The 19,764-nt window shown below is 33.1% G+C and overlaps 1 protein-coding gene across 5 annotated transcripts in view; it reads right to left on the bottom strand.

Moving 5' to 3' along the window:
* Positions 1-19,764, bottom strand: part of NEDD4 (NEDD4 E3 ubiquitin protein ligase) — a 151,969-nt gene that overhangs the window by 114,328 nt on the left and 17,877 nt on the right. For 4 of the 5 annotated variants that reach the window (XM_007479693.3, XM_007479695.3, XM_007479694.3 and 1 more), the window contains exon 1: positions 2,190-4,255. In XM_007479693.3, the coding sequence (XP_007479755.2) occupies positions 2,190-3,719 (1,530 nt within the window). In that variant the 5' untranslated portion in view covers positions 3,720-4,255. Of the gene's footprint in view, positions 1-2,189; positions 4,256-10,634; positions 10,689-19,764 lie in introns of those variants that run through there. The other variant, XM_056809834.1, reaches the window with a different exon arrangement.

Here is a 19,764-nt window from a genome sequence, read left to right as displayed (position 1 = left end):
ACAAGAAAAGAATGCATAGAATTTTCACTCAAGCACTGATTTAATTTCATAGGTTCCTTGTACATATAGCTGACATTACTATATTCTATTTTAATATCATCTTATTAAAACTGAACCCAGATTTAGGATATCAGAATATGTAGGCAAACTAGAGTCATAATACATATTTGGGTTCTATTTATTTTTAAATGTTAGAATATATCACCATAATTAGATTAATATATAATTGTTTGATAAAAAAGATATGCAAAACTTTTTATCAGTACTATTATTATATTTATAAGAACACTGCTATTTTACTCTTAGAAGAAATCTCTGCCCAACCACTTCAAGAAGATCCCAGATAAATTACCCTTAACAATCACAATGCTATTTAGAGTTGTTTGATTCTTTAAAAAAAAATCTATTTAATATTTAAAAGGAGATACTATACGATATAAAAGCTTTTGTGGATTTTACAACTTTAAAGTATTTTAAAATCAAATATATTACTCCAAAGATAAAATGGAAATGTATTGAGGTCAGATCAAAGATTTCTGTGTTCATTATTTAAATGAAAACAAGTAATGTCAACTATTATTTCTGTATTTTGGTTCCTCAAACAATCCTTGCAACAGGAGGTACATTTCAGAAAACAATGCAAGAATTATCCAAAAAAAAAAAAACTATTAAAAAAACAAACAAACAAAAACTGAACAATGGTAAATCAGTTATTTTAAGACAGTACTTTCTGGAAACACTTCCCTGTAGGTCAGCTAGAAATCCAAAAAATGAGCTAAAAAAAATACAATGTGGTTAAGAAACTTCACATATTGATCTCACTTTACCGCTTTAATTACTTTCTTTTAGGGGAAAGAAAAAAACAAGCGATATAAAGTTGGCTAAATTATTGCTTATTTCTGCTCTAACGAGTTAGTTTTAAAATGGGGTTCAAACAGAAATAGAATGAAATTATAGTAGTCTACCAATGATTCTCTAGATCCTAAAAGGTGTAGCTTTTTTCTTTCTGATTGCAGTGATCTTTTGGCGTTTAGTAATATAATTTTCAATTTGTGGAAAGAATAAAAAAATTCATAATACTAAAGGTAGTAATCTGGCTAAAGGATACTAAAAAGGAAGCAGAAAGGTTTTTTTTTTGTAATTATCTTAAGTTTTCAGATAAATAAATGTATTTTCACTTTCTACATAGTTATTAGTAATCACATGGCCACACCACAGTCAGAAAAATTTTATCATTGGAAAAAAAAAATTCAATCATCCAGAATCACTTGATACAAAATTTTTTTAACATACAAAATTTTCCAGGCATGATAAGCAAAGTACACTTTAACATTTTTTTGCTATTAAATAAGTTAGGACAAAACAAAAGACCAAAAGAAATGTGTTAATAAAACAACTAAGATATCATGGAAAATGCCTGCCACTCAAAACCAGATCCAAAAAACTATAATTTAAAAAGCAATATTGTTGAAAGACTGAATTACAGTGTAAAATAAAACTGGGGTTGAGCCACTACTGACTAATGAAAAACGTGGAAACTTAAATTCCTGTGGTTCTAGCTATGTGTAAATGTAAATACCATTTTATTATTCCTCTCTTACAAATATGCAATGCAATACTTATTTATCTTCTCTGTCATCTAATTATAGCACATTATGTAAAGAAGTAGGTCTTCCTATCTTGAAATATTTGTCACTATTTTATGCTTCTAGATAATTCTGCATTGCATGAATGAAGCAAAAAATCATCAAGTTAATATTTCTGATTTGCAAAACAGAGCTAAACAGGAGACCATAGAAATTAATATGTGATTTATTCAAAGAAAAAAATAGTGAAATAAGATTATTTAAACTTGTCAATCATAATTTAAAGCTTCTTTCATTTAAGCCATAAAAATTATTTATTGTTTAAGATGCCAACAAGTTTTGAAGTATATATCTACATATATATTTCTTCTTTCAAATAAAATAAAAGAGCCTGAAAAACTATTTGGAGTTATTCAGAATATACACTTTTGAATGTAAACTTAATGATTATGGAAAATTTGCTAAGCATAACGAACATGAAAACTAGTGGAATTCTAAGATTGCTTTATTATATATTAGGCAGATTTTTTTTTTACAAAATATTCCACATAGATATTAATGTCAACATTTTAAAATTTACCTAAGTAACCAAAGGAAACTTACCTTACAACAGTGTTTCAAAGTATTAGACAATTCTCTTTTGACACAGTTCTTGCTTTCTTTTGTAAAATTACTAACTTTGCCTTCATTTCCAGATGTGAATTCAACATGTAATTGAGATGGCCTTGCCATGGAACAACTGTGCTTAAGGCTGGATAAACAACAAGAAAGATTTGGATAAGTTCCTTCCAATGAAATACTTCTTTGTAACGTGTGATGAGCTTTGCTTTTCTGTGAATTTAATCTTTCCAATTCTCCATCAATATTTATCTGACAGTCCACATTTGAGGGAGATGGCAGATATGCAGATGTACTACGGATTAGCTTGATATACTTTGGATTAGAATTCAGTTTAAACTCCACCGCAGACATTTCTGGTTTAGTGCAACCATTTGCTATTTCACTCTTTGATAAAGATGTTCTTTGCTGGCTGAAATGCAGTGAAACACAAGAACAGCTGTCAGATAATTTTTCACAAACCAACTGATTACAACTATTATTTGAGGCAAAAATATTTTCCTCAAATGAACCTTTCACATGAAGTGGTCTGATGTGTCTAATTTCCCCTGGAGCACAAATAGATTTAGACAGCCGAAGTCCACTGACTGCTGTAGAAAGAAATCCTTTAGAAGAAGCACCATCTTCAATTTCTGCAAGCTCACTAGGAGAAATAATGAATTGGTGTGAAGTTTGACAGGATTCTTTCGTTGGCAAAATACCTGCACTTGTTGGAGAAGCTGGTGAGATACCAGAAGGGCTCCTGGGGAAAATTAACAAAGATGAACAACGTTTTAGTGGAATTTTAGATTTCTTTCTCTCTGGCAAATTCATCATCTCTAATCTTTGCTTCAAGCCATCCTGATTAAAAGGAATTATACTTCTATTTGTTGAAATAACTTTACATGGGATAGTATTAATATTTGTCGAACTTTTCTTGGTTGTGTCTTCATGGGATAAATTCCCATAGAAGAAAGAAACATTGCTTGGAGGAAAAGTACAACTGTTACTGTGTGAACCAATACTTGTAAGTCTATGTGATCCATAATCACTACTACAACTGCTGCTAAAAGATCCATTATTTCTGGTTAAAATACTGCATGGGCTGTCACTGGTAGAAGAGATGTTTGACTTGTTCACATCATTTATAGTACTCAATTTATTATCCTCTGTGGCTCCACTATAAATTCCTTCCTTTAAGACACAGGTAGATGTTGCATCTTCACCAGTTACGTTGCCAGACTTTAGATATCTATTATTCCTTGTAGGCTGCAGTGAAATCCGTAGAAAGGTGCTCTTTTTGCTAATATTTTGAGATGAAGGCTCAGTTGGTCTTTCTTGAGGCTTACTCTTTTCTTGTGTTTGAGGAGGTAGTCTGGGAGTCAGCTTCATATGAATAATGCTAGATGCTGAAATTTCTGTTGATCTTTTGAAGGACATGTGAGCACTATTATTCAATTCATCTCCAGAAGTTTCCAAAAGCAGGCAAGTATTTCTTCTTCTGGCTGCAACATGCAATTGTAACATTTGTGCCATTTGTTCTCATTTCTAAACATGTTAGCATGTGAAAGTCATAACAAAGATCTCTGCCTAAAGACAGGCTGGAAGCAGCTGTACCATATTTGAAGACAAAATTATTTGTAGTCTTTTTAAAAGAACTTTTAAATTGTAGCTTTTATCCTAAATAAAATAGCAGATAATAGCCATCCTATAAAGAAGCAAACAACTCATTTAAGAGCCTAGGAGCTTGAAAAAAGTCTTGAATTGCTAGTAGTCAAAATGCCTTCACTTACAAAGCACTTGAATTCCAGCGACCTTTAAGCTGAGCTCAGCTGCAGCCCTCTGCCTCAAACACGGCCAACCTTGTTTCAATTATAACTTCTCCCATTTGCATGAGTGAGTAACTTAAGAACAACAATCCACTAGCATTTCGAGTTTAAACAGTATTTTTCTCTCTGGCTACACTAGGCAAACTATTTAACTATTTGAATCTATTTGCCAAAACGTTCTCCAGAGGAGTTAAACCACTAATATTTTTATCCAAAGGATAGAATTACAGGAAGTCAGTAGGAATGAAGTCCTATTTAACTGAGTATCAAATGAAGGATTGAATTTCCAAACAGTAACCCTACCAGGAACTCAGTCAAGTTATTTTATATAGAAAAATATTTACTCATTATATTTTTTTAAATCCTCAAATGCAAAGTTTTAACAAATCATGAGTACCAAAACAGTCGTGAAAAATAAATATTTATCAGTGAGTCAAACAGGTAAGGATTTTATCTTCCAAACAATCTTATAAAATGGTAAATTTATGATGAATTAGTAAATTTTATTCATTACAAAAATTGAAGTTATCTTGAAAAATATATTTTAAAGAGGTTACCATTAGTTATGTTCTCCTGTAACTGCAATGCCCATTTCAGCCAAGTGGCATAGTTTTAAAATTATGCCATTTATATTTTGAATATCAAAACTGCCAAGAAGCTTTCTAAGCAAATATTCCATAAAAATTCAAATCCCCTGCAGCATTTCCAAAAATTTTTAACTCTTAATATTTTATTTCACCATTTATCCAATCCACCCAGTTAAGAGGGTTGTGCTAAGAAGTCGAAAAAGGACTTAACACTTCAAATAAACATATCTCAATGCCAAAAGTCCTGACAAATTGATAAAGAGTTCTTTGCTGGCCCCTAGTGGCACAGTGAATCCAGAGGCTTTGCCATCCAACATACATAAATATACATTATGCTGTATGCTTATTTTTATAAACAAAGTATACATTTGTTTACATTGGGATACTAATTACTCTACTCTACTGAGGTGAGATTAATAACTGTTGCGGATAAAACTCAACAGCTAAGAACACTGGACCATTTACCTTTCAGAAGTTATATTATTTCCTGTTGTTTTCTTAATCTTTATTGCATTATCAGCCTAGTGACAATAAAAGTTTAAAATTTTACTTTCTTCCTAAAAACTCATGGATCAGGTTTGATATTTTACTCAAAAGGGAAAATATCAAAAATAACACCCTAAAATACTTTTAAAGCCAGTACTTGACATTTATAGTCAGAACCCCAGTAATAAAACTGTAACAACTCATTTATAAGAAACAAATAAAACAGTCCAGTTTTTTTATGTGACAGACATAGACTAATGTACTTATATTTTTCTAAGAAGTCTATTCTAAACAAATACAAAAAAACTTCAACATATTTTGTTTCAAAAACTGCCTAAGATAATCTTTGAGTTTTAAAATAGTATTTTTAGTCAACTGAATCATGGAAAACAAAAAAAAGGAGTATTTTGAAGTTGTATTTCTTCTATCACAGTATAGTAACATTTAGAATGGTTAAGAGTAAAAATAGTAAAAATTGTTATGGTTTTGCTTTAAGTAAGCAATCAATTTGGTATCACAAGTTTCTTTTATTAAATAAGGGATTATTTCTTGTTTTCTTGTCTTTTGTCAAAAGATATTGCATATCTTATTTGGCATACTTTGAATGTGAATCAACAAAGCAGAGAGAATGACATCAAAAATAAGGCTACCTAAGTGCTTAAGTAAAATCAAAACTAGAAACTAATTACTACATGTTTTATTTGTTACTTTGTCTTTTTATAATTACTATTTAGATCATCTTTTAGGGCATTTTGAAGAAAATTTACAAGTATGAGTTAAAAAAGAGATCTAAGATTAATACTAAAAAGGATTTGTATATTTGATTAACATGTTACCACCCCTAGAAAAAGCAGAATGTCTGAGTGATAGTACTTTTTGAGTGTGGATCCTACATCATACCAAAACTATTTATCAATTAATTTCTTCAAAAGAAGCCAGGAATAATTATCCAGCAGGCTTATCCAGAAAGCTTGGTTCTCTGAGCATACAAAAACTTCTTTAGAAAGATATTGAAAGAGAAATTTGATTTTAAATCACAAGAGACAATATAAAATACTTGGAAACCTATTTACAAAGACAAATATGGATATTATATGAACATAATTAAGAAACACTTTTCACACAAATAAAGTTAGATGTAACAACTGGAAAAACATTAATTGTTCATGGATAGGCTGATCTAATATAATAAATAATTATAATCCTATCTACATTAATTAATGTATTCAATGCCATACCAATCAAACTACCAAAAAACAATTTTAGAGAACTAGAAGAAATAATAACAAAATTCATCTGGAAGAACAAAAGATCAAGAATATGAAAGAAACTAATGAAAAAAAAAGTGAAGGATGGTGGCCTAGAAGTACCAGATCTTAAACTGTACTATGAAGCAGTGATCATCAAAACCATCTGGTACTGGCTAAGAAATAGAAGGGCAGATCAATGGAATAGATTAGGGGTAAATGACCTCAGCAATCTAGTATTGATAAACCCAAAAATCCCAGATTTGTGGATAAGAACTCACTATTTGACAAAAACTGTTGGTAAAATTGGAAAGCAGTATAGCAAAAATTAGGTGTTGGTCAATATCTCACACCCTATCCTAAAATAAGGTCAAAATGGGTATATGATTTAGACATAAAGGGTGATATTATAAGTAAAATAGGGAAATGTAAAATAGTTTACCTGTCAGACCTATGGAGAAGGAAAGAATTTATGATTAAACAAGAGATAGAGAATATTGCAAGATGTAAAATCAATAATTTTGATTATTTTAAATTTAAAATATTTTGTACAAATAAAACCAATGCAACCAATGCAATAAAAATAAACAATATAGAAATATGTTTTGCATGATAATACATTTATAACCCAGATCAAATCACCTGCCAGCACAAGGAAGGGGTAAGGTAACAAAGGGAGGGAGATAAGTTCAATCATATAACTTAGAAAAACTTGTGTGGAAATTTATTATATGTAATTGGTAAAAATAAAACAAAAACAAAATAGAAAGCAAGATATCTTGGACAAATGGTCAACAGATTTTCTTCAAATATTTATATGGAAGGTTTATTGATCACAAGATAATACCATTACAGCCTAAACTATGAGACCATAGTTGTTCATTCATGTGAACAAGGTAATTTGTAGAGGTTCCAATTAGTTTGTCTTCAGCAAAAGACAGAATGTTTCCAATAGAAATGTTTCCATAGAAAGGAATTTCCACTGGTTTCTAAGTCACCAGAAGAATCACTCCTTATTGGGTTTGGGTGGAGAGGAGGGTAACTCAAGTCTAAAAATTTAACTCTTTTTTTTTAAATATATTTTGTTTGATCATTTCCAAGCATTATTCGTTAAAGACATAGATCATTTTCTTTTCCTTCCTCCCCACCCCCCATAGCCGACGCGTAAGTCCACTGGGCATTAGATGTTTTCTTGATTTGAACCCATTGCTTTGTTGATAGTATTTGCATTAGAGTGTTCATTTAGAGTCATCCTCTGTCATGTCCCCTCAACCTCTGTATTCAGGCAGTTGCTTTTTCTCGGTGTTTCCACTCCCATAGTTTATCCTTTGCTTATGAATGGTGTTTTTTTCTCCTGGATCCCTGCAAGTTGTTCAGGGACATTACACCGCCACTAATGGAGAAGTCCATTACGTTCGATGATACCACAGTGTGTTTGTCTCTGTGTACAATGTTCTCCTGGTTCTGCTCCTCTCGCTCTGCATCACTTCCTGGAGGTTGTTCCAGTCTCCATGGAACTTCTCCACTTCATTATTCCTTTTAGCACAATAGTATTCCATCACCAACATATACCACAGTTTGTTCAGCCATTCCCCAATTGATGGGCATCCCCTCGTTTTCCAGTTTTGGGCCACCACAAAGAGCACACCTATGAATATTTTTGTACAAGTCTTTGTGTCCATTATCTCTTTGGGGTACAGACCCAGCAGTGCTATGGCTGGGTCAAAGGGTAGATATTCTTTTGTTGCCCTTTGGGCATAGTCCCAAATTGCCCTCCAGAATGGTTGGATCAGTTCACAGCTCCACCAGCAATGAATTAATGTCCCTACTTTGCCACATCCCCTCCAGCATTCATTACTTTCCTTTGCTGTTATGTTAGCCAATCTGCTAGGTGTGAGGTGATACCTCAGAGTTGTTTTGATTTGCATCTCTCTGATTATTAGAGATTTAGAACACTTCTTCATGTGCTTGTTAATAGTTTTGATTTCTTTATCTGAGAACTGCCTATCCATTTCCCTTGCCCATTTATCAATTGGAGAATGGCTTGATTTTTTGTACAATTGATTTAGCTCATTATAAATATGAGTAATTAAACCTTTGTCAGAGGTTTCTATGAAGATTTTTTCCCAATTTGTTGTTTCCCTTCTGATTTTAGTTACATTGGTTTTTAAAAATTTAACTCTTAAGAGACATCCTGTTAAACTAAAGTATTGGGAACTTGGTACAGAGCATGATCCTAGTCCTGAGTGAAAAGCCTGGAAGTGCCATGCTCAAAAGAAAAAGGGTCAGGGAAATGGAGCCAAGCTGGTGGCTTAATAGCAGCAAAAGTTGAAACCACTGACAGTCCTTCCAAACCAATCTTTAAAAAGTGCCTCATAACAACAGGAGTCAAAAATCAACCATAAGACAGAATGAGGGGCTCTCCTCCTGAACACAACTTGAAAAGTAGGCAGAGAGAGTTAATTTTCACGGGATAAGGGGGAACCAGAAGCAAAACTGCATACAGGAGTGCTGGTCAACCATCCCCCCATCTATTGCATTAGGTTCCAAGCATGGACATTAGCCAATTTCTGGATCCTGGGACCCAGGCTATACTAACAACCAGAACACCCTACACACTACACCCTAAACCCACCTCTTGAAGTCCCAGGCCCTGGCACATCCTCACAGTGAGGCCTAGAAGTCCATAGCACTTTACACTATCAAGCCTGTGCTATAGTGATGACCTAGCCCCAGGGCAATATAGCTCACAGCACCAAGTCAAGCAAGCCAGCAGCCAACAAGACGAAATCATCAGCTTTCAGAACTCCCAGTCCATAGGCAAAAAAAAAAAAGACTGGGAAAATAATAGCATAGCATAGCATATAGCAAAAGAAACACAGAACCCTAGAAAATTTCTATGGCAGCAAAGAGCAAAGTACAGAATTAATAAGGGGATGGTGAGATCCAAGCAACCACACACAAAGCTTCAAAGAAAAATGGAAACTGGTCTCAAGTGGAACTTAAAAAGGAATTCAAAAATCAAATAAGACAGGTCAAAGAAAAATGGGAGAAAGAAATTAAAGTAATGCAAAAAGAAAATTAGAGGTTAAAAAGCAAAATATACCTTATAGGGATAATATTAAACACCATACAAGTAAAATCAATTTATCTGATTATCCTATTACTCCCTTAGTTATGAGAGATCAGAATACATAAGTTCTATGCATAGAAAAAAAAGTAAAGATAAATTATTTGCTTTAGAAAGAAGGCATTTTTTATTTAGGGGACTCACAATATTGGAGAATCATATCTGTATTGTACAGAAAGGGAAATTTTGAAGTTAAGTTCCTTGCTTTTTCAAGTTGATTAAGAATATGGGTGGAGGAACAGGGTTGAAAGTACACCTTCAAGAGTAAGCTATCTACAGTTAAAAGGACTTCCTGACCTAGAACTGATTATGGTTTTGCTACAAAGCAAATACTCTCATTTCCACTTTAAAAAACTTAGTTTGACAAACAGCAACAAACATGAGCTATAGTTCTTAAGCAGTTCATAGAGTTCATAGAGCAAAAAAAGGATTATATGAGAAATCATGACTCTTTATTATGAAGTAGGTTTAAAATATATATTAAATTTAACAATATAGTATAAACACTGGCCTTGCTTGTTCATGTCTCCTTTAAGTGAAATGGAAGCAGCCAAGGACAGAGTCTGAAATGGGCTTAAAAAATGGCACACATTGGACTAGTGAAGAACTTTAATAATAGCATTTTAAAGATTCAGGAAGCATATATATTATATTTCATTATAGTATGCTCCTGAAAGCACATTAAATAAATCCTTGAAGGAGGGTAAATACTATAGAAACATAAAATATTAGAGATAGAAAGGACTTTAAAGATTATCTAGTCCAAACTGTTCAGAAGGCTCAAATAAGCTCTTTCTCTAGCCCATACCCCTAGCCCTTTTATAATATGAATATTACTGGGGATATTATAATAAACCTTTACTAGATAGTTAATCAAAAGAATTGAACATACTTAAATTAATCTCTTAATTACCAGTTTATGCCTTATCAGTTAACAATTAGAGAAGAGAAAGAACCAAATCCAAGATTTAAGTATGCAAGAAGAAAGAAATGGCTTTGTAAAAGGGGAATAGTGGATATGGTAAGAACAATGCTACTGACACAAAATTGTCTCTCATATCATAAGTAATGAAGCCCTTCACCTCAATTTTCTTAATGACTACTGCATTTTTCTTTGTTGTTACTTGTTTTAATTCATGTTTCATACTTCCTTTTAGTAGGAAATAACTTACCAAATGATTTTCATCAAACACTTCAAAAAGAAGCCAATGCTGTTGAGGATGAATCTAAGTAAGAAAAAAAATTATTTTTATTAAAAAAAACACTTTGGTGCAAAGATAGTTGACAAATCAAAACTTTAAAATATTAACATTGTAATTGTACAATAGAACATTGTAATTAAGATACTTTTTTTACAAGTATATTAAAAATTCAAAACTAGGATACAATATTTATATACAACTATCAATAAGGTACATTACAAAAATCAGGTGATGGAAGATAATAGTTTTAACTTCAATACTAAAACAAAATTTATAAGGGAGTTTAGAGGGCTTACATCTTAAATAAATCACTTATCTATTATGATTATTTTTTATTTCCATGCACTAAATTCTCATTTAAGATATGAAAACATACTTTTAAGTTCAAATAAATATTAAGAAAATATCCTCTGATTACTATTAATACAGCTTCATAAAATCTCTTCTATAAAGCAGCGTCTTCTGAAAAAAGAAAATAAAATTATTCAAAAGATAAAGTTTGATTTCAATTGCTCTCATTTTAAGTATTAACACTTGGCAGCACTTGTTTTTTAGAGTTATAAAGCCATTATTTTCCTAGATGGGGGCATGATGTTTTAATTTTTAAAGAATTTGCTTTCCCAAGCAAGACTACACAATAACAACAATAAGGATAAAATAAAGTGAGAATAGGTAAGTTGTTACGGGTAAATCCCATCATCAAGGCTATCCTAATAATTTCTCAACTACATTAAGAAAAAATTCTAAAAGATAATGGCAAATAATAAGGCAAATGAAAGAAAACACTTTGTTATTAGTTGTTTTCTAGGGGAGGGGATTTAAAAGCTTAAAATATGGTCACTTTACTTCAAAATATCCTTTGAGTTCCTGAGTGAAGTCATGTAAGGATTAGAAAGATTTGGATGAGTTAAGTCATTTAAAGATTAGAAAATCTGAATAGAAGAAGAAAAGATGGAGGTAATAAATTAAATTATAGAGGAGGAATAAGCATTTTTTGTTCCAGAGAGTGAAGGGATCAGACAAAAAACAAAAGAGATTATGCTCAAGTTAATTCACTAAACATTTTTATATACTAAGTATGGTTCAAGACCCCAAGGCTATACAGATGGAAAAACAATAACAAAAATGAGTTTATAAGACTGGTGGATGATAGCATTTAATTAAAGTTGTATTACTGAGAGCCTTAAAGTCTAAAAAGAATTGCTCAAAGTTGAGGTCACTAAGTAGCACACTAGATGAAGACAGGGAGAATATCAGTTCAAATTCTGCCCCAGACACTATTTCAGCCTCAATTCCCTTACCTGTAAATAACAATATCCTTGCAGGGTTTTTGTGAGGATCAAATGAGATAATAGATTGCCTTGTAAACATCACCTACAATTGATTTTTTTAAATTTGTAACCCAAATGAAGCTTTTTTTGCACAAGAAACAAAGCGTTTATGAAAATATCCTTGGGACTATTATGCTAGATAGATTGTAGGTAAGAATACATGATTTAAGAAGACCAGAAAGATGATATAGCAGTAATCCAGGCATAAAAGACTATGATGAAGCCAGAGATGGTAACAATGGAATGCAAATAAATGAACAAAAGAAAAATTTAAAGCTAAAAAATAATTTGTGATTGACTGATTTATATTGAATTTTTTAAAAGAACTTTAATATCTTAAGGAAAGAGGAATACATGCAATCCAAAAAAGTGATCTCTTGATAAAATATTTAAATTTTTTCGATAACATATAGAAACAATTTCTGATAATTATTTTCTGATTTTGCAATTCATATTCCCTCTTTTACTCCCTTATCCCATGCCAGAGATGGTAAATAGTATGAAATACATCATGCCATTGCTTTCATGTAATATATAGTTCCATATTACCCATGTCATGGCTGTGTAAAAAGGAACTCTTCAATTTCTTTAATTTAACGGGGAACCTGGAGGTCCTCTTAGCATAAAAATGTATAAAGATTAACCAGCCCACAGTGACAGGAAATAGGAACCAGGGGGCCCCCTGCTGAGCCAGTGTCAGTTGCAAACTAGGAGTTGCTGACAGTTGATGAGTCAGTTGGGGGTGAGTTGCTAATAGTTAGAGCTAGAAGTTATGGGGAAGTTGGTTGCTGAGCCTGAGTTGGTCCTTGGGGGTTCACTGCTGGTGGTATGGGTTGGCTTTTAATTGCTAGAATATAAAGGTGGGCCTGAGCTTACTGAGAGGGTTTTTGGCATTAGCCTTTAAAGGACTTTTTGTCTCTGGAATGTCTAAAGAGCAGGAAGTTTGTCTCTGAGGCAAGGTCTGCTTTCAGTTGGTTACTGACAGTTTGTGCTACTACAGAAAACTGATAGGAGTGAGTGAGTGGTGGCTGTCTATTATTTTAGGGAGTTAGGTAGTTAGTGAATCATTTATAGATAGTGTAGGTTAGATAGGTCTGGTGTTTGCCAGGCAAGAAGAAGCTGTCCTCAGAAGACAATTAAAGGTAGTTATTAGGAATTTTAGTTATATTTATAGGGTATAAGATTAATAATCTCTCTTTCCTCTTTTCTAGGTAGATACATAGACCTGGATCTTGCCAGAGAAAGGGATGTCAGACAAATAAGGAGACAGTTTGTGAAAAACTGTTGCAAAGTAGACAGAGATTATATATTGTCCAAATTGGGCTAATATGGACCTTGAAGAATTGAAGAGAATAGCAGTTTATTTATTTAATGGCCATGAAAAGAAAGATGAGGAGAACAGTGACTTAATAGAGATATCAAGGAGAGAAATTAAAAGTTTAAAGGAGGAAATTGAAAGAGAAAAAGCAAATTGGCAATGAGGAGACCAAGCTATCATTCTTTGCGGATGATATGATGGTTTACTTAAAGAATCCTAGAGAATCAACCAAAAAGCTAGCCAAAATAATCAACAACTTTAGCAAAGTTGCAGGATACAAAATAAACCCGCATAAGTCATCAGCATTTCTATATATCTCTAACCCATTTCAGCAGCAAGAATTAGAACGAGAAATACCATTTAAAATCACTTGAGACAATATAAAATACCTAGGAATCTATCTGCCAAGACAAACACAGGAACTATATGAACACAACTACAAAACACTCTCCACACAGTTAAAACTAGATCTAAACAACTGGAAAAACATTGATTGCTCATGGGTGGGATGAGCTAACATATTAAAAATGACAATCCTACCCAAATTAATTCACTTATTTAGTGCCATGCCCATTGAACTACCAAAAAGCTTCTTTACTGAATTAGAAAAAAACACAACTAAGTTCATTTGGAAGAATAAAAGATCAAGGATATCCAGGGAAATCATGAAAAAAATACAAAAGAAGGAAGACTTGCAGTCCCAGATCTCAAACTATACTATAAGGCAGTGGTTATCAAAACAATTTGGTACTGGCTAAGAGACAGAAAGGAGGATCAGTGGAATAGACTTGAGGTAAATGACCTCAGCAAGACAGTCTATGACAAACCCAAAGACCCCAGCTTTGGGGACAAAAATCCACTATTTCATAAAAACTGCTGGGAAAATTGGAAGACAGTGTGGGAGAGATTAGGTTTGGATCAACACCTCACACCCAACACCAAGACAAACTCAGAATGGGTGAATTACTTGAACATAAAGAAGGAAACTATAAGTAAATTAGGCGAACATAGAATAGTATATATGTCAGACCTTTGGGAAGGAAAAGCTTTTAAAACCAAGCAAGACTTAGAAAGAGTCACAAAATGTAAAATAAATAATTTTGACTATATCAAATTAAAAAGGTTTTGTACAAACAAAACCAATGTAACTAAAACCAGAAGGGAACCAACAAATTGGGAAACAATCTTCATAACAAAAACCTCTGACAAAGGTCTAATTACTCAAACTTACAAAGAGCAAAATCAATTGTACAAAAAATCAAGTCATTCTCCAATTGATAAATGGGAGAGGGGCATAAATAGGCAGTTTTCAGTTAAAGAAATCAAAACTATTAATAAGCACATGAAAAAGTGTTCTAAATCTCTTATAATCAGAGAGATGCAAATCAAAACAACTCTGAGGTATCACCTCACACCTAGCAGATTGGCTAACATGACAGCAAAGGAAAGTAATAAATGCTGGAGGGGATGTGGCAAAGTAGGGACATTAATTCATTTCTGGTGGGGTTGTGAGTTGATCTAACCATTCTGGAGGGCTATTTGGTATCATGCCCAAAAGAACTAAAAGACTGCCCTTTGTCCAGTCATAGCACTGCTGGGTTTGTACCCCATAGAGATAATAAGGAAAAAGACTTTTATAAGAATAGTCATAGCTGGGCTCTTTGTGGTGGCCAAAAATTGGAAAATGAGGGGATGCCCCTCATTTGGGGAATGGCTGAACAAGTTGTGGTATATGTTGGTGATGGAATACTATTGTGCTAAAAGGAATAATAAAGTGGAGGAATTCCATGGAGACTGGAATAAACTCCAGAAAGTGATGCAGAGAGAAAGGAGCAAAACCAGGAAAACATTGTACACAGAGACTGAATCACTGTGGTACAATCAAACATAATGGACTTCTCCATTAGTGTCAATGCAATGTCCCTGAACAATGTGCAGGGATCTAGGAGAAAAAACACTATCTACAAGCAGAGGACAAACAGTGGGAGTAATAACACCGAGGAAAGGCAACTGCTTGACTACAGGGGTTGAGGGGATATGATTGAGCAGAGACTCTAAATGAATACCCTAATGCAAATACCAACAACATGGAAATGGGTTCAGATCAAGGACACATGTGATACCCAGTGGAATCGCACATCGGCTATGGGAGGGGAGGCGGGATGGAGGGAGGGAGGAAAAGAAAATGATCTTTGTTTCCAATGAATAATGTTTGAGAATTACCAAATAAAATAATGTTTAAAAGTAAAATTTAAAAAAAAACTCAACCTTCTACAGAAAGCCTTCTCCAACTGCCCCTGAATTCAGGGCCTTCCCTATGTTAATTTCCTACTGATCAATACATACAAACATATTTGTTTGTATGTGGTCAGTCCCTCTGTCCCAGTAGACTGTAAACATCTTGAGGGCAGGGACTAGTTTTTTTCTTCTTCTATATTTGTATTTCCAGCACTTAGCAAAGTGCCAGGGATATAGGCACATAATAAATGTTTATCAATTGAAAAAAAAATTCAAAGCAAAACAAATTAATGGAATACGGGTGTTATCTGAAGGAAAACCCCTAATCCCTAGAATTTTTATCACCAAATATGTCAATACATTCATAAAAATGGTCATTTTGGAATCCAAGGCATTGTAGACTCTGTTAAAAGAGTATGTTTAGCCCCTGGTATAACTACCATAGCCTCTAAAGTGTGTGCAACCTGCTCCACCTGCCAAGCATATAACCAACATGCCTTTCATCGAAAAGCTTTTGGTGGATGTCCTCTGGTTACACACCTTTTGGATATCTACAAATCAATTTTATTATAATGTCAAAGGGTGGACATTATAAATTTTATCTAATCATAGTAGACCAGCTGACTAGATGGCTAGAATCATTTCCTACCACTCGAGTCACAGTAACTTTTGTTGCCAAAATGCTTTTAAAAGAAATTATACCTTGTTTTGCTTGTCAGCACATATTGATTCAGACTGGGAAACTCATTTTACTGATCCAATTTTATCTCAAATTTAGGCCTGTTTGAGGATAACTCCTAAATTTCATGTACTGTATCATCCCCAGAGCTCAGGCTAAGTTGAAGGAATGAATAGAGAACTTAAGACCATGATTGGAAAACTGTGCACTGAGACTCATTTAAAATGGCCTGAAGTTCTTCCTTTAGCCCTATTTTATCTTCAAAGCAGGCCAGGGGAGATTTATATATTTTACCATTTGAGATACTTTTTGAACATCTGCCCATACAAACTAAGCCTTTTCCCCCTGCATACACATTATTTCTAGGGGGAGATACTTCTATTGCTTCCTATATATGGGATTTACAAATAAAATTAAGAGGAATTTCAGGAATCCAGAGCTCTAGTACAAGCAGGACCTATAAACATTTCCCTTCATGATCTTAACCCAGGAGAAAAAGTATATATAAAGAACTTCCAGTGCACATAGGCAACTCAGCTGGCCTGGAAAGGTCCGTTTCAAGTACTGTTAACCACTCTAACAGCTATAAAAATTGGAGAAAAGATCTCATGAATACATTGCTCCACATAAAATGAGTACCTTCCATCAAAACTGATTGACTGTATCCTGTCACATGCACTGAATATAAAACCACAGAGACAACTGGACACTATTTTCACTGACACTGAACTCCAGACTTTTTCATTTTTAGGATTTTTTTATTTTTCCTTGTACTTGAAGCAAATGATACCATTATTAATATTTTTTTTATTTTGCAGTAAAATGAGTTTAGACATCCATTAGCCAATGGGTAAGTATATAATTTATAATTATATTATAGAATTTGTATTTCATTTTAAATATGTGTCCTGGCATGTATTCTGTTTAGAAATGGTTATTATTATTATACTTTTATAGGACTATAGAGAAAGTTAAAATAAGTAAATGATAAGTGTTAAAAAATGTTATATGTGTTGGTCAATACCTGCCTCAGGGGAGGTTGATTATATATTTTTTATGTATTTTCTGTTAGATTGTATACTTTTTTATGTAGTATCTGTTATAAGAACAATCTGGAACCAGGCCCTAAAGGCCATAAAACTATGCATATCCTTTGACCGAGCAATACTACTAGCAGGTCTATATCCCAAAAGAGATTAAAGACAAGGAAAAGGGGTCTCTACTTGTACAAAAATATTTCCAGCAGCTCTTTTTGTGGTAACAAAGAACTAGAAACTGAAGAGATCTCTGTCAATTGATGAATGGTTGAACAAGTTGTTGTATATGATTGTAATGGAATACAACTGTGTCATAAGAAATGATGAACAAGATAATTACAACAAAAAAAAAAACCTGAAAAGACTTCAATAAAGTGATGCAAAGTGAAGTGAGCAGAAACAGAAGAAATTTATACACAGTAAGAGCAATAGTGTACTATGATCAACTGTGAATAACTTAACTAGTATCTTTGAAGCTCTTCTCCTTAATACTTCAGAGTAACTTTGAATTTAACATTACTCTGAAGAATTAATGGAGAAGAAAGATAATGATAGCAAGCTAGAGGGCTTTATACATCACATTGGAGCTTTACAACAACTTGAAGAAGTAAATAATATTGTTATCCCCATTTTATTAGTGAAAAAGGTCAGGTAAAAACTTTTTTTTCTTGTTAAAACTGCCTTATTATTTTATAAAGAAACATTATATAGGGAATTTTATGTGTTAAAACAGATTATTAAGAAGGAGAATTTGCGAGAAGATGAAGATGTTTTCTTCTCATATCTGGTGAAAAATTGAAAAGGGAGGAAAAAAAGATGAACATATCTTCTTTCTTTATGCAACCATTCACAATCCTGTGAAAACGATGAATAGAATTTTGTAAAGAGTCTTTATTATCCTAACTGAATAAAGTAGTGTGGAACTATTTTTTAAGTGAAAATCAGTCTTTAGCCATTATAATCTACGTTTGAGGTGATTCTGGCTATGATTATTCTCTGAGCTAAAGTACTATAAATAATTATTTGTCTGTATCTCTGATTTCATTGTTAATAAATTTGTATTCAGTAATTTTAATACTAGAGGTTAAGAAATTTAATATATAGAAATATGAACAAGTAATATTAGAAAATGTTTCTGTATTTTATTTAATAAATAATATTTAATATTCTGAGGGAGCCCTAGCTGGATAATTTAAAAGAATTTTCCCCTTGAAAGCTAATTTTTTAAAATATCTAAATATATCCCTTGATTATCTAGGACCTTGAAGTAGTAAGATTAAATATGGAAAAGAATCAGACATAGCATTCTGAGAAGGAAAAACATAGTTAACTCAAACACATAAATATAAATGTGTACACACACACACATACAGTAGTTACTCAGCACTGACAAAAAAAAAAAAGTACATTCTGCATATTCATTAAAATTTTCTTTGTTTCAATCGAATGTAGTGGACTTCTCTACTAGCAGCAATGCAATGATCCAGGACAATTCTGAGTTACTTAGGAAAAAGAACACTATCCACATCCAGAGAAAGAACTGTGGGAGTAGAAACACAGAAGAAAAACACGAGTCACATGATCGATTGATCACATGAGTCGATAGGGATATGATTGAGAATGTAGACTCTAATGAATCACCCTAGTGCAAATATCAATAATATGGAAATGGGGGGGGCAGCTGGGTGGCTCAGTGGATTGAGAGTTAGACCTAGAGATGGGAGGTCCTGGGTTCAAATCTAATCTCAGACATGTTCTAGCTGTGTGACCTGGGCAAGTCACTTAACCCCCATTGCCTAGCCCTTACTATTCTTCTGCCTTAGAATCTTAGAAGGTAAGGGTTTAAAAAAAATAATAATAATATGGAAATAGGTCTTGATCAATGACACATGTAAAACCCAGTGGAAATGAGCATTGGCTACAGGAGGGAGGTGGGAGGAGGGGAAGGAAAGAACATAAATCATGTAACCATGGAAAAAAATTTTTAATTAATTAAATAAAAAAAATTTTAAAGTAAAATAAAATTTTCTTTGCTTGCTGGAAGCACATTCCTCTATTTTTTGTAGTTCTTTTAAGAAGTTCTACCATTAAATTATATAGTAAGTTGCTTATTTAGGGCTCAGAGGATTTTTTAGTTATACATCTTTTATTTATTTGTTTGTTTGTTTATATGTCTTTTATCTAAAATTGAAGTCAACTTGTTCTGTAGCCTCTAGTTATTAGCAGCTTCCTGCCAAAATCCCATCTCAAACAATATTATCAAGCAGCTGTCCGCCAATCATCACAACCATTCCGTACTGGTTAAAAAATAGAGAAGTAATTAATGGAACAAATTAGACAAAAGAGAAATCAGCAACAGTGAAACTTGTCAGGCATAGTGGCACCTGTACGTAATATGTGCAACCAGTTAGGCAGGGACCAGTATGAGTTCAGGAGTTCTGAGCTATACTAGTTTTAGCCAATTAATCATTTGTCTCCATTAGAACTAGAATGTTCT

This window comes from Monodelphis domestica, chromosome 1 (genome assembly GCF_027887165.1).
Source record: "Monodelphis domestica isolate mMonDom1 chromosome 1, mMonDom1.pri, whole genome shotgun sequence".
Taxonomy (NCBI): domain Eukaryota; kingdom Metazoa; phylum Chordata; class Mammalia; order Didelphimorphia; family Didelphidae; genus Monodelphis; species Monodelphis domestica.
This window is presented reverse-complemented; position numbering and strand designations above follow the sequence as displayed.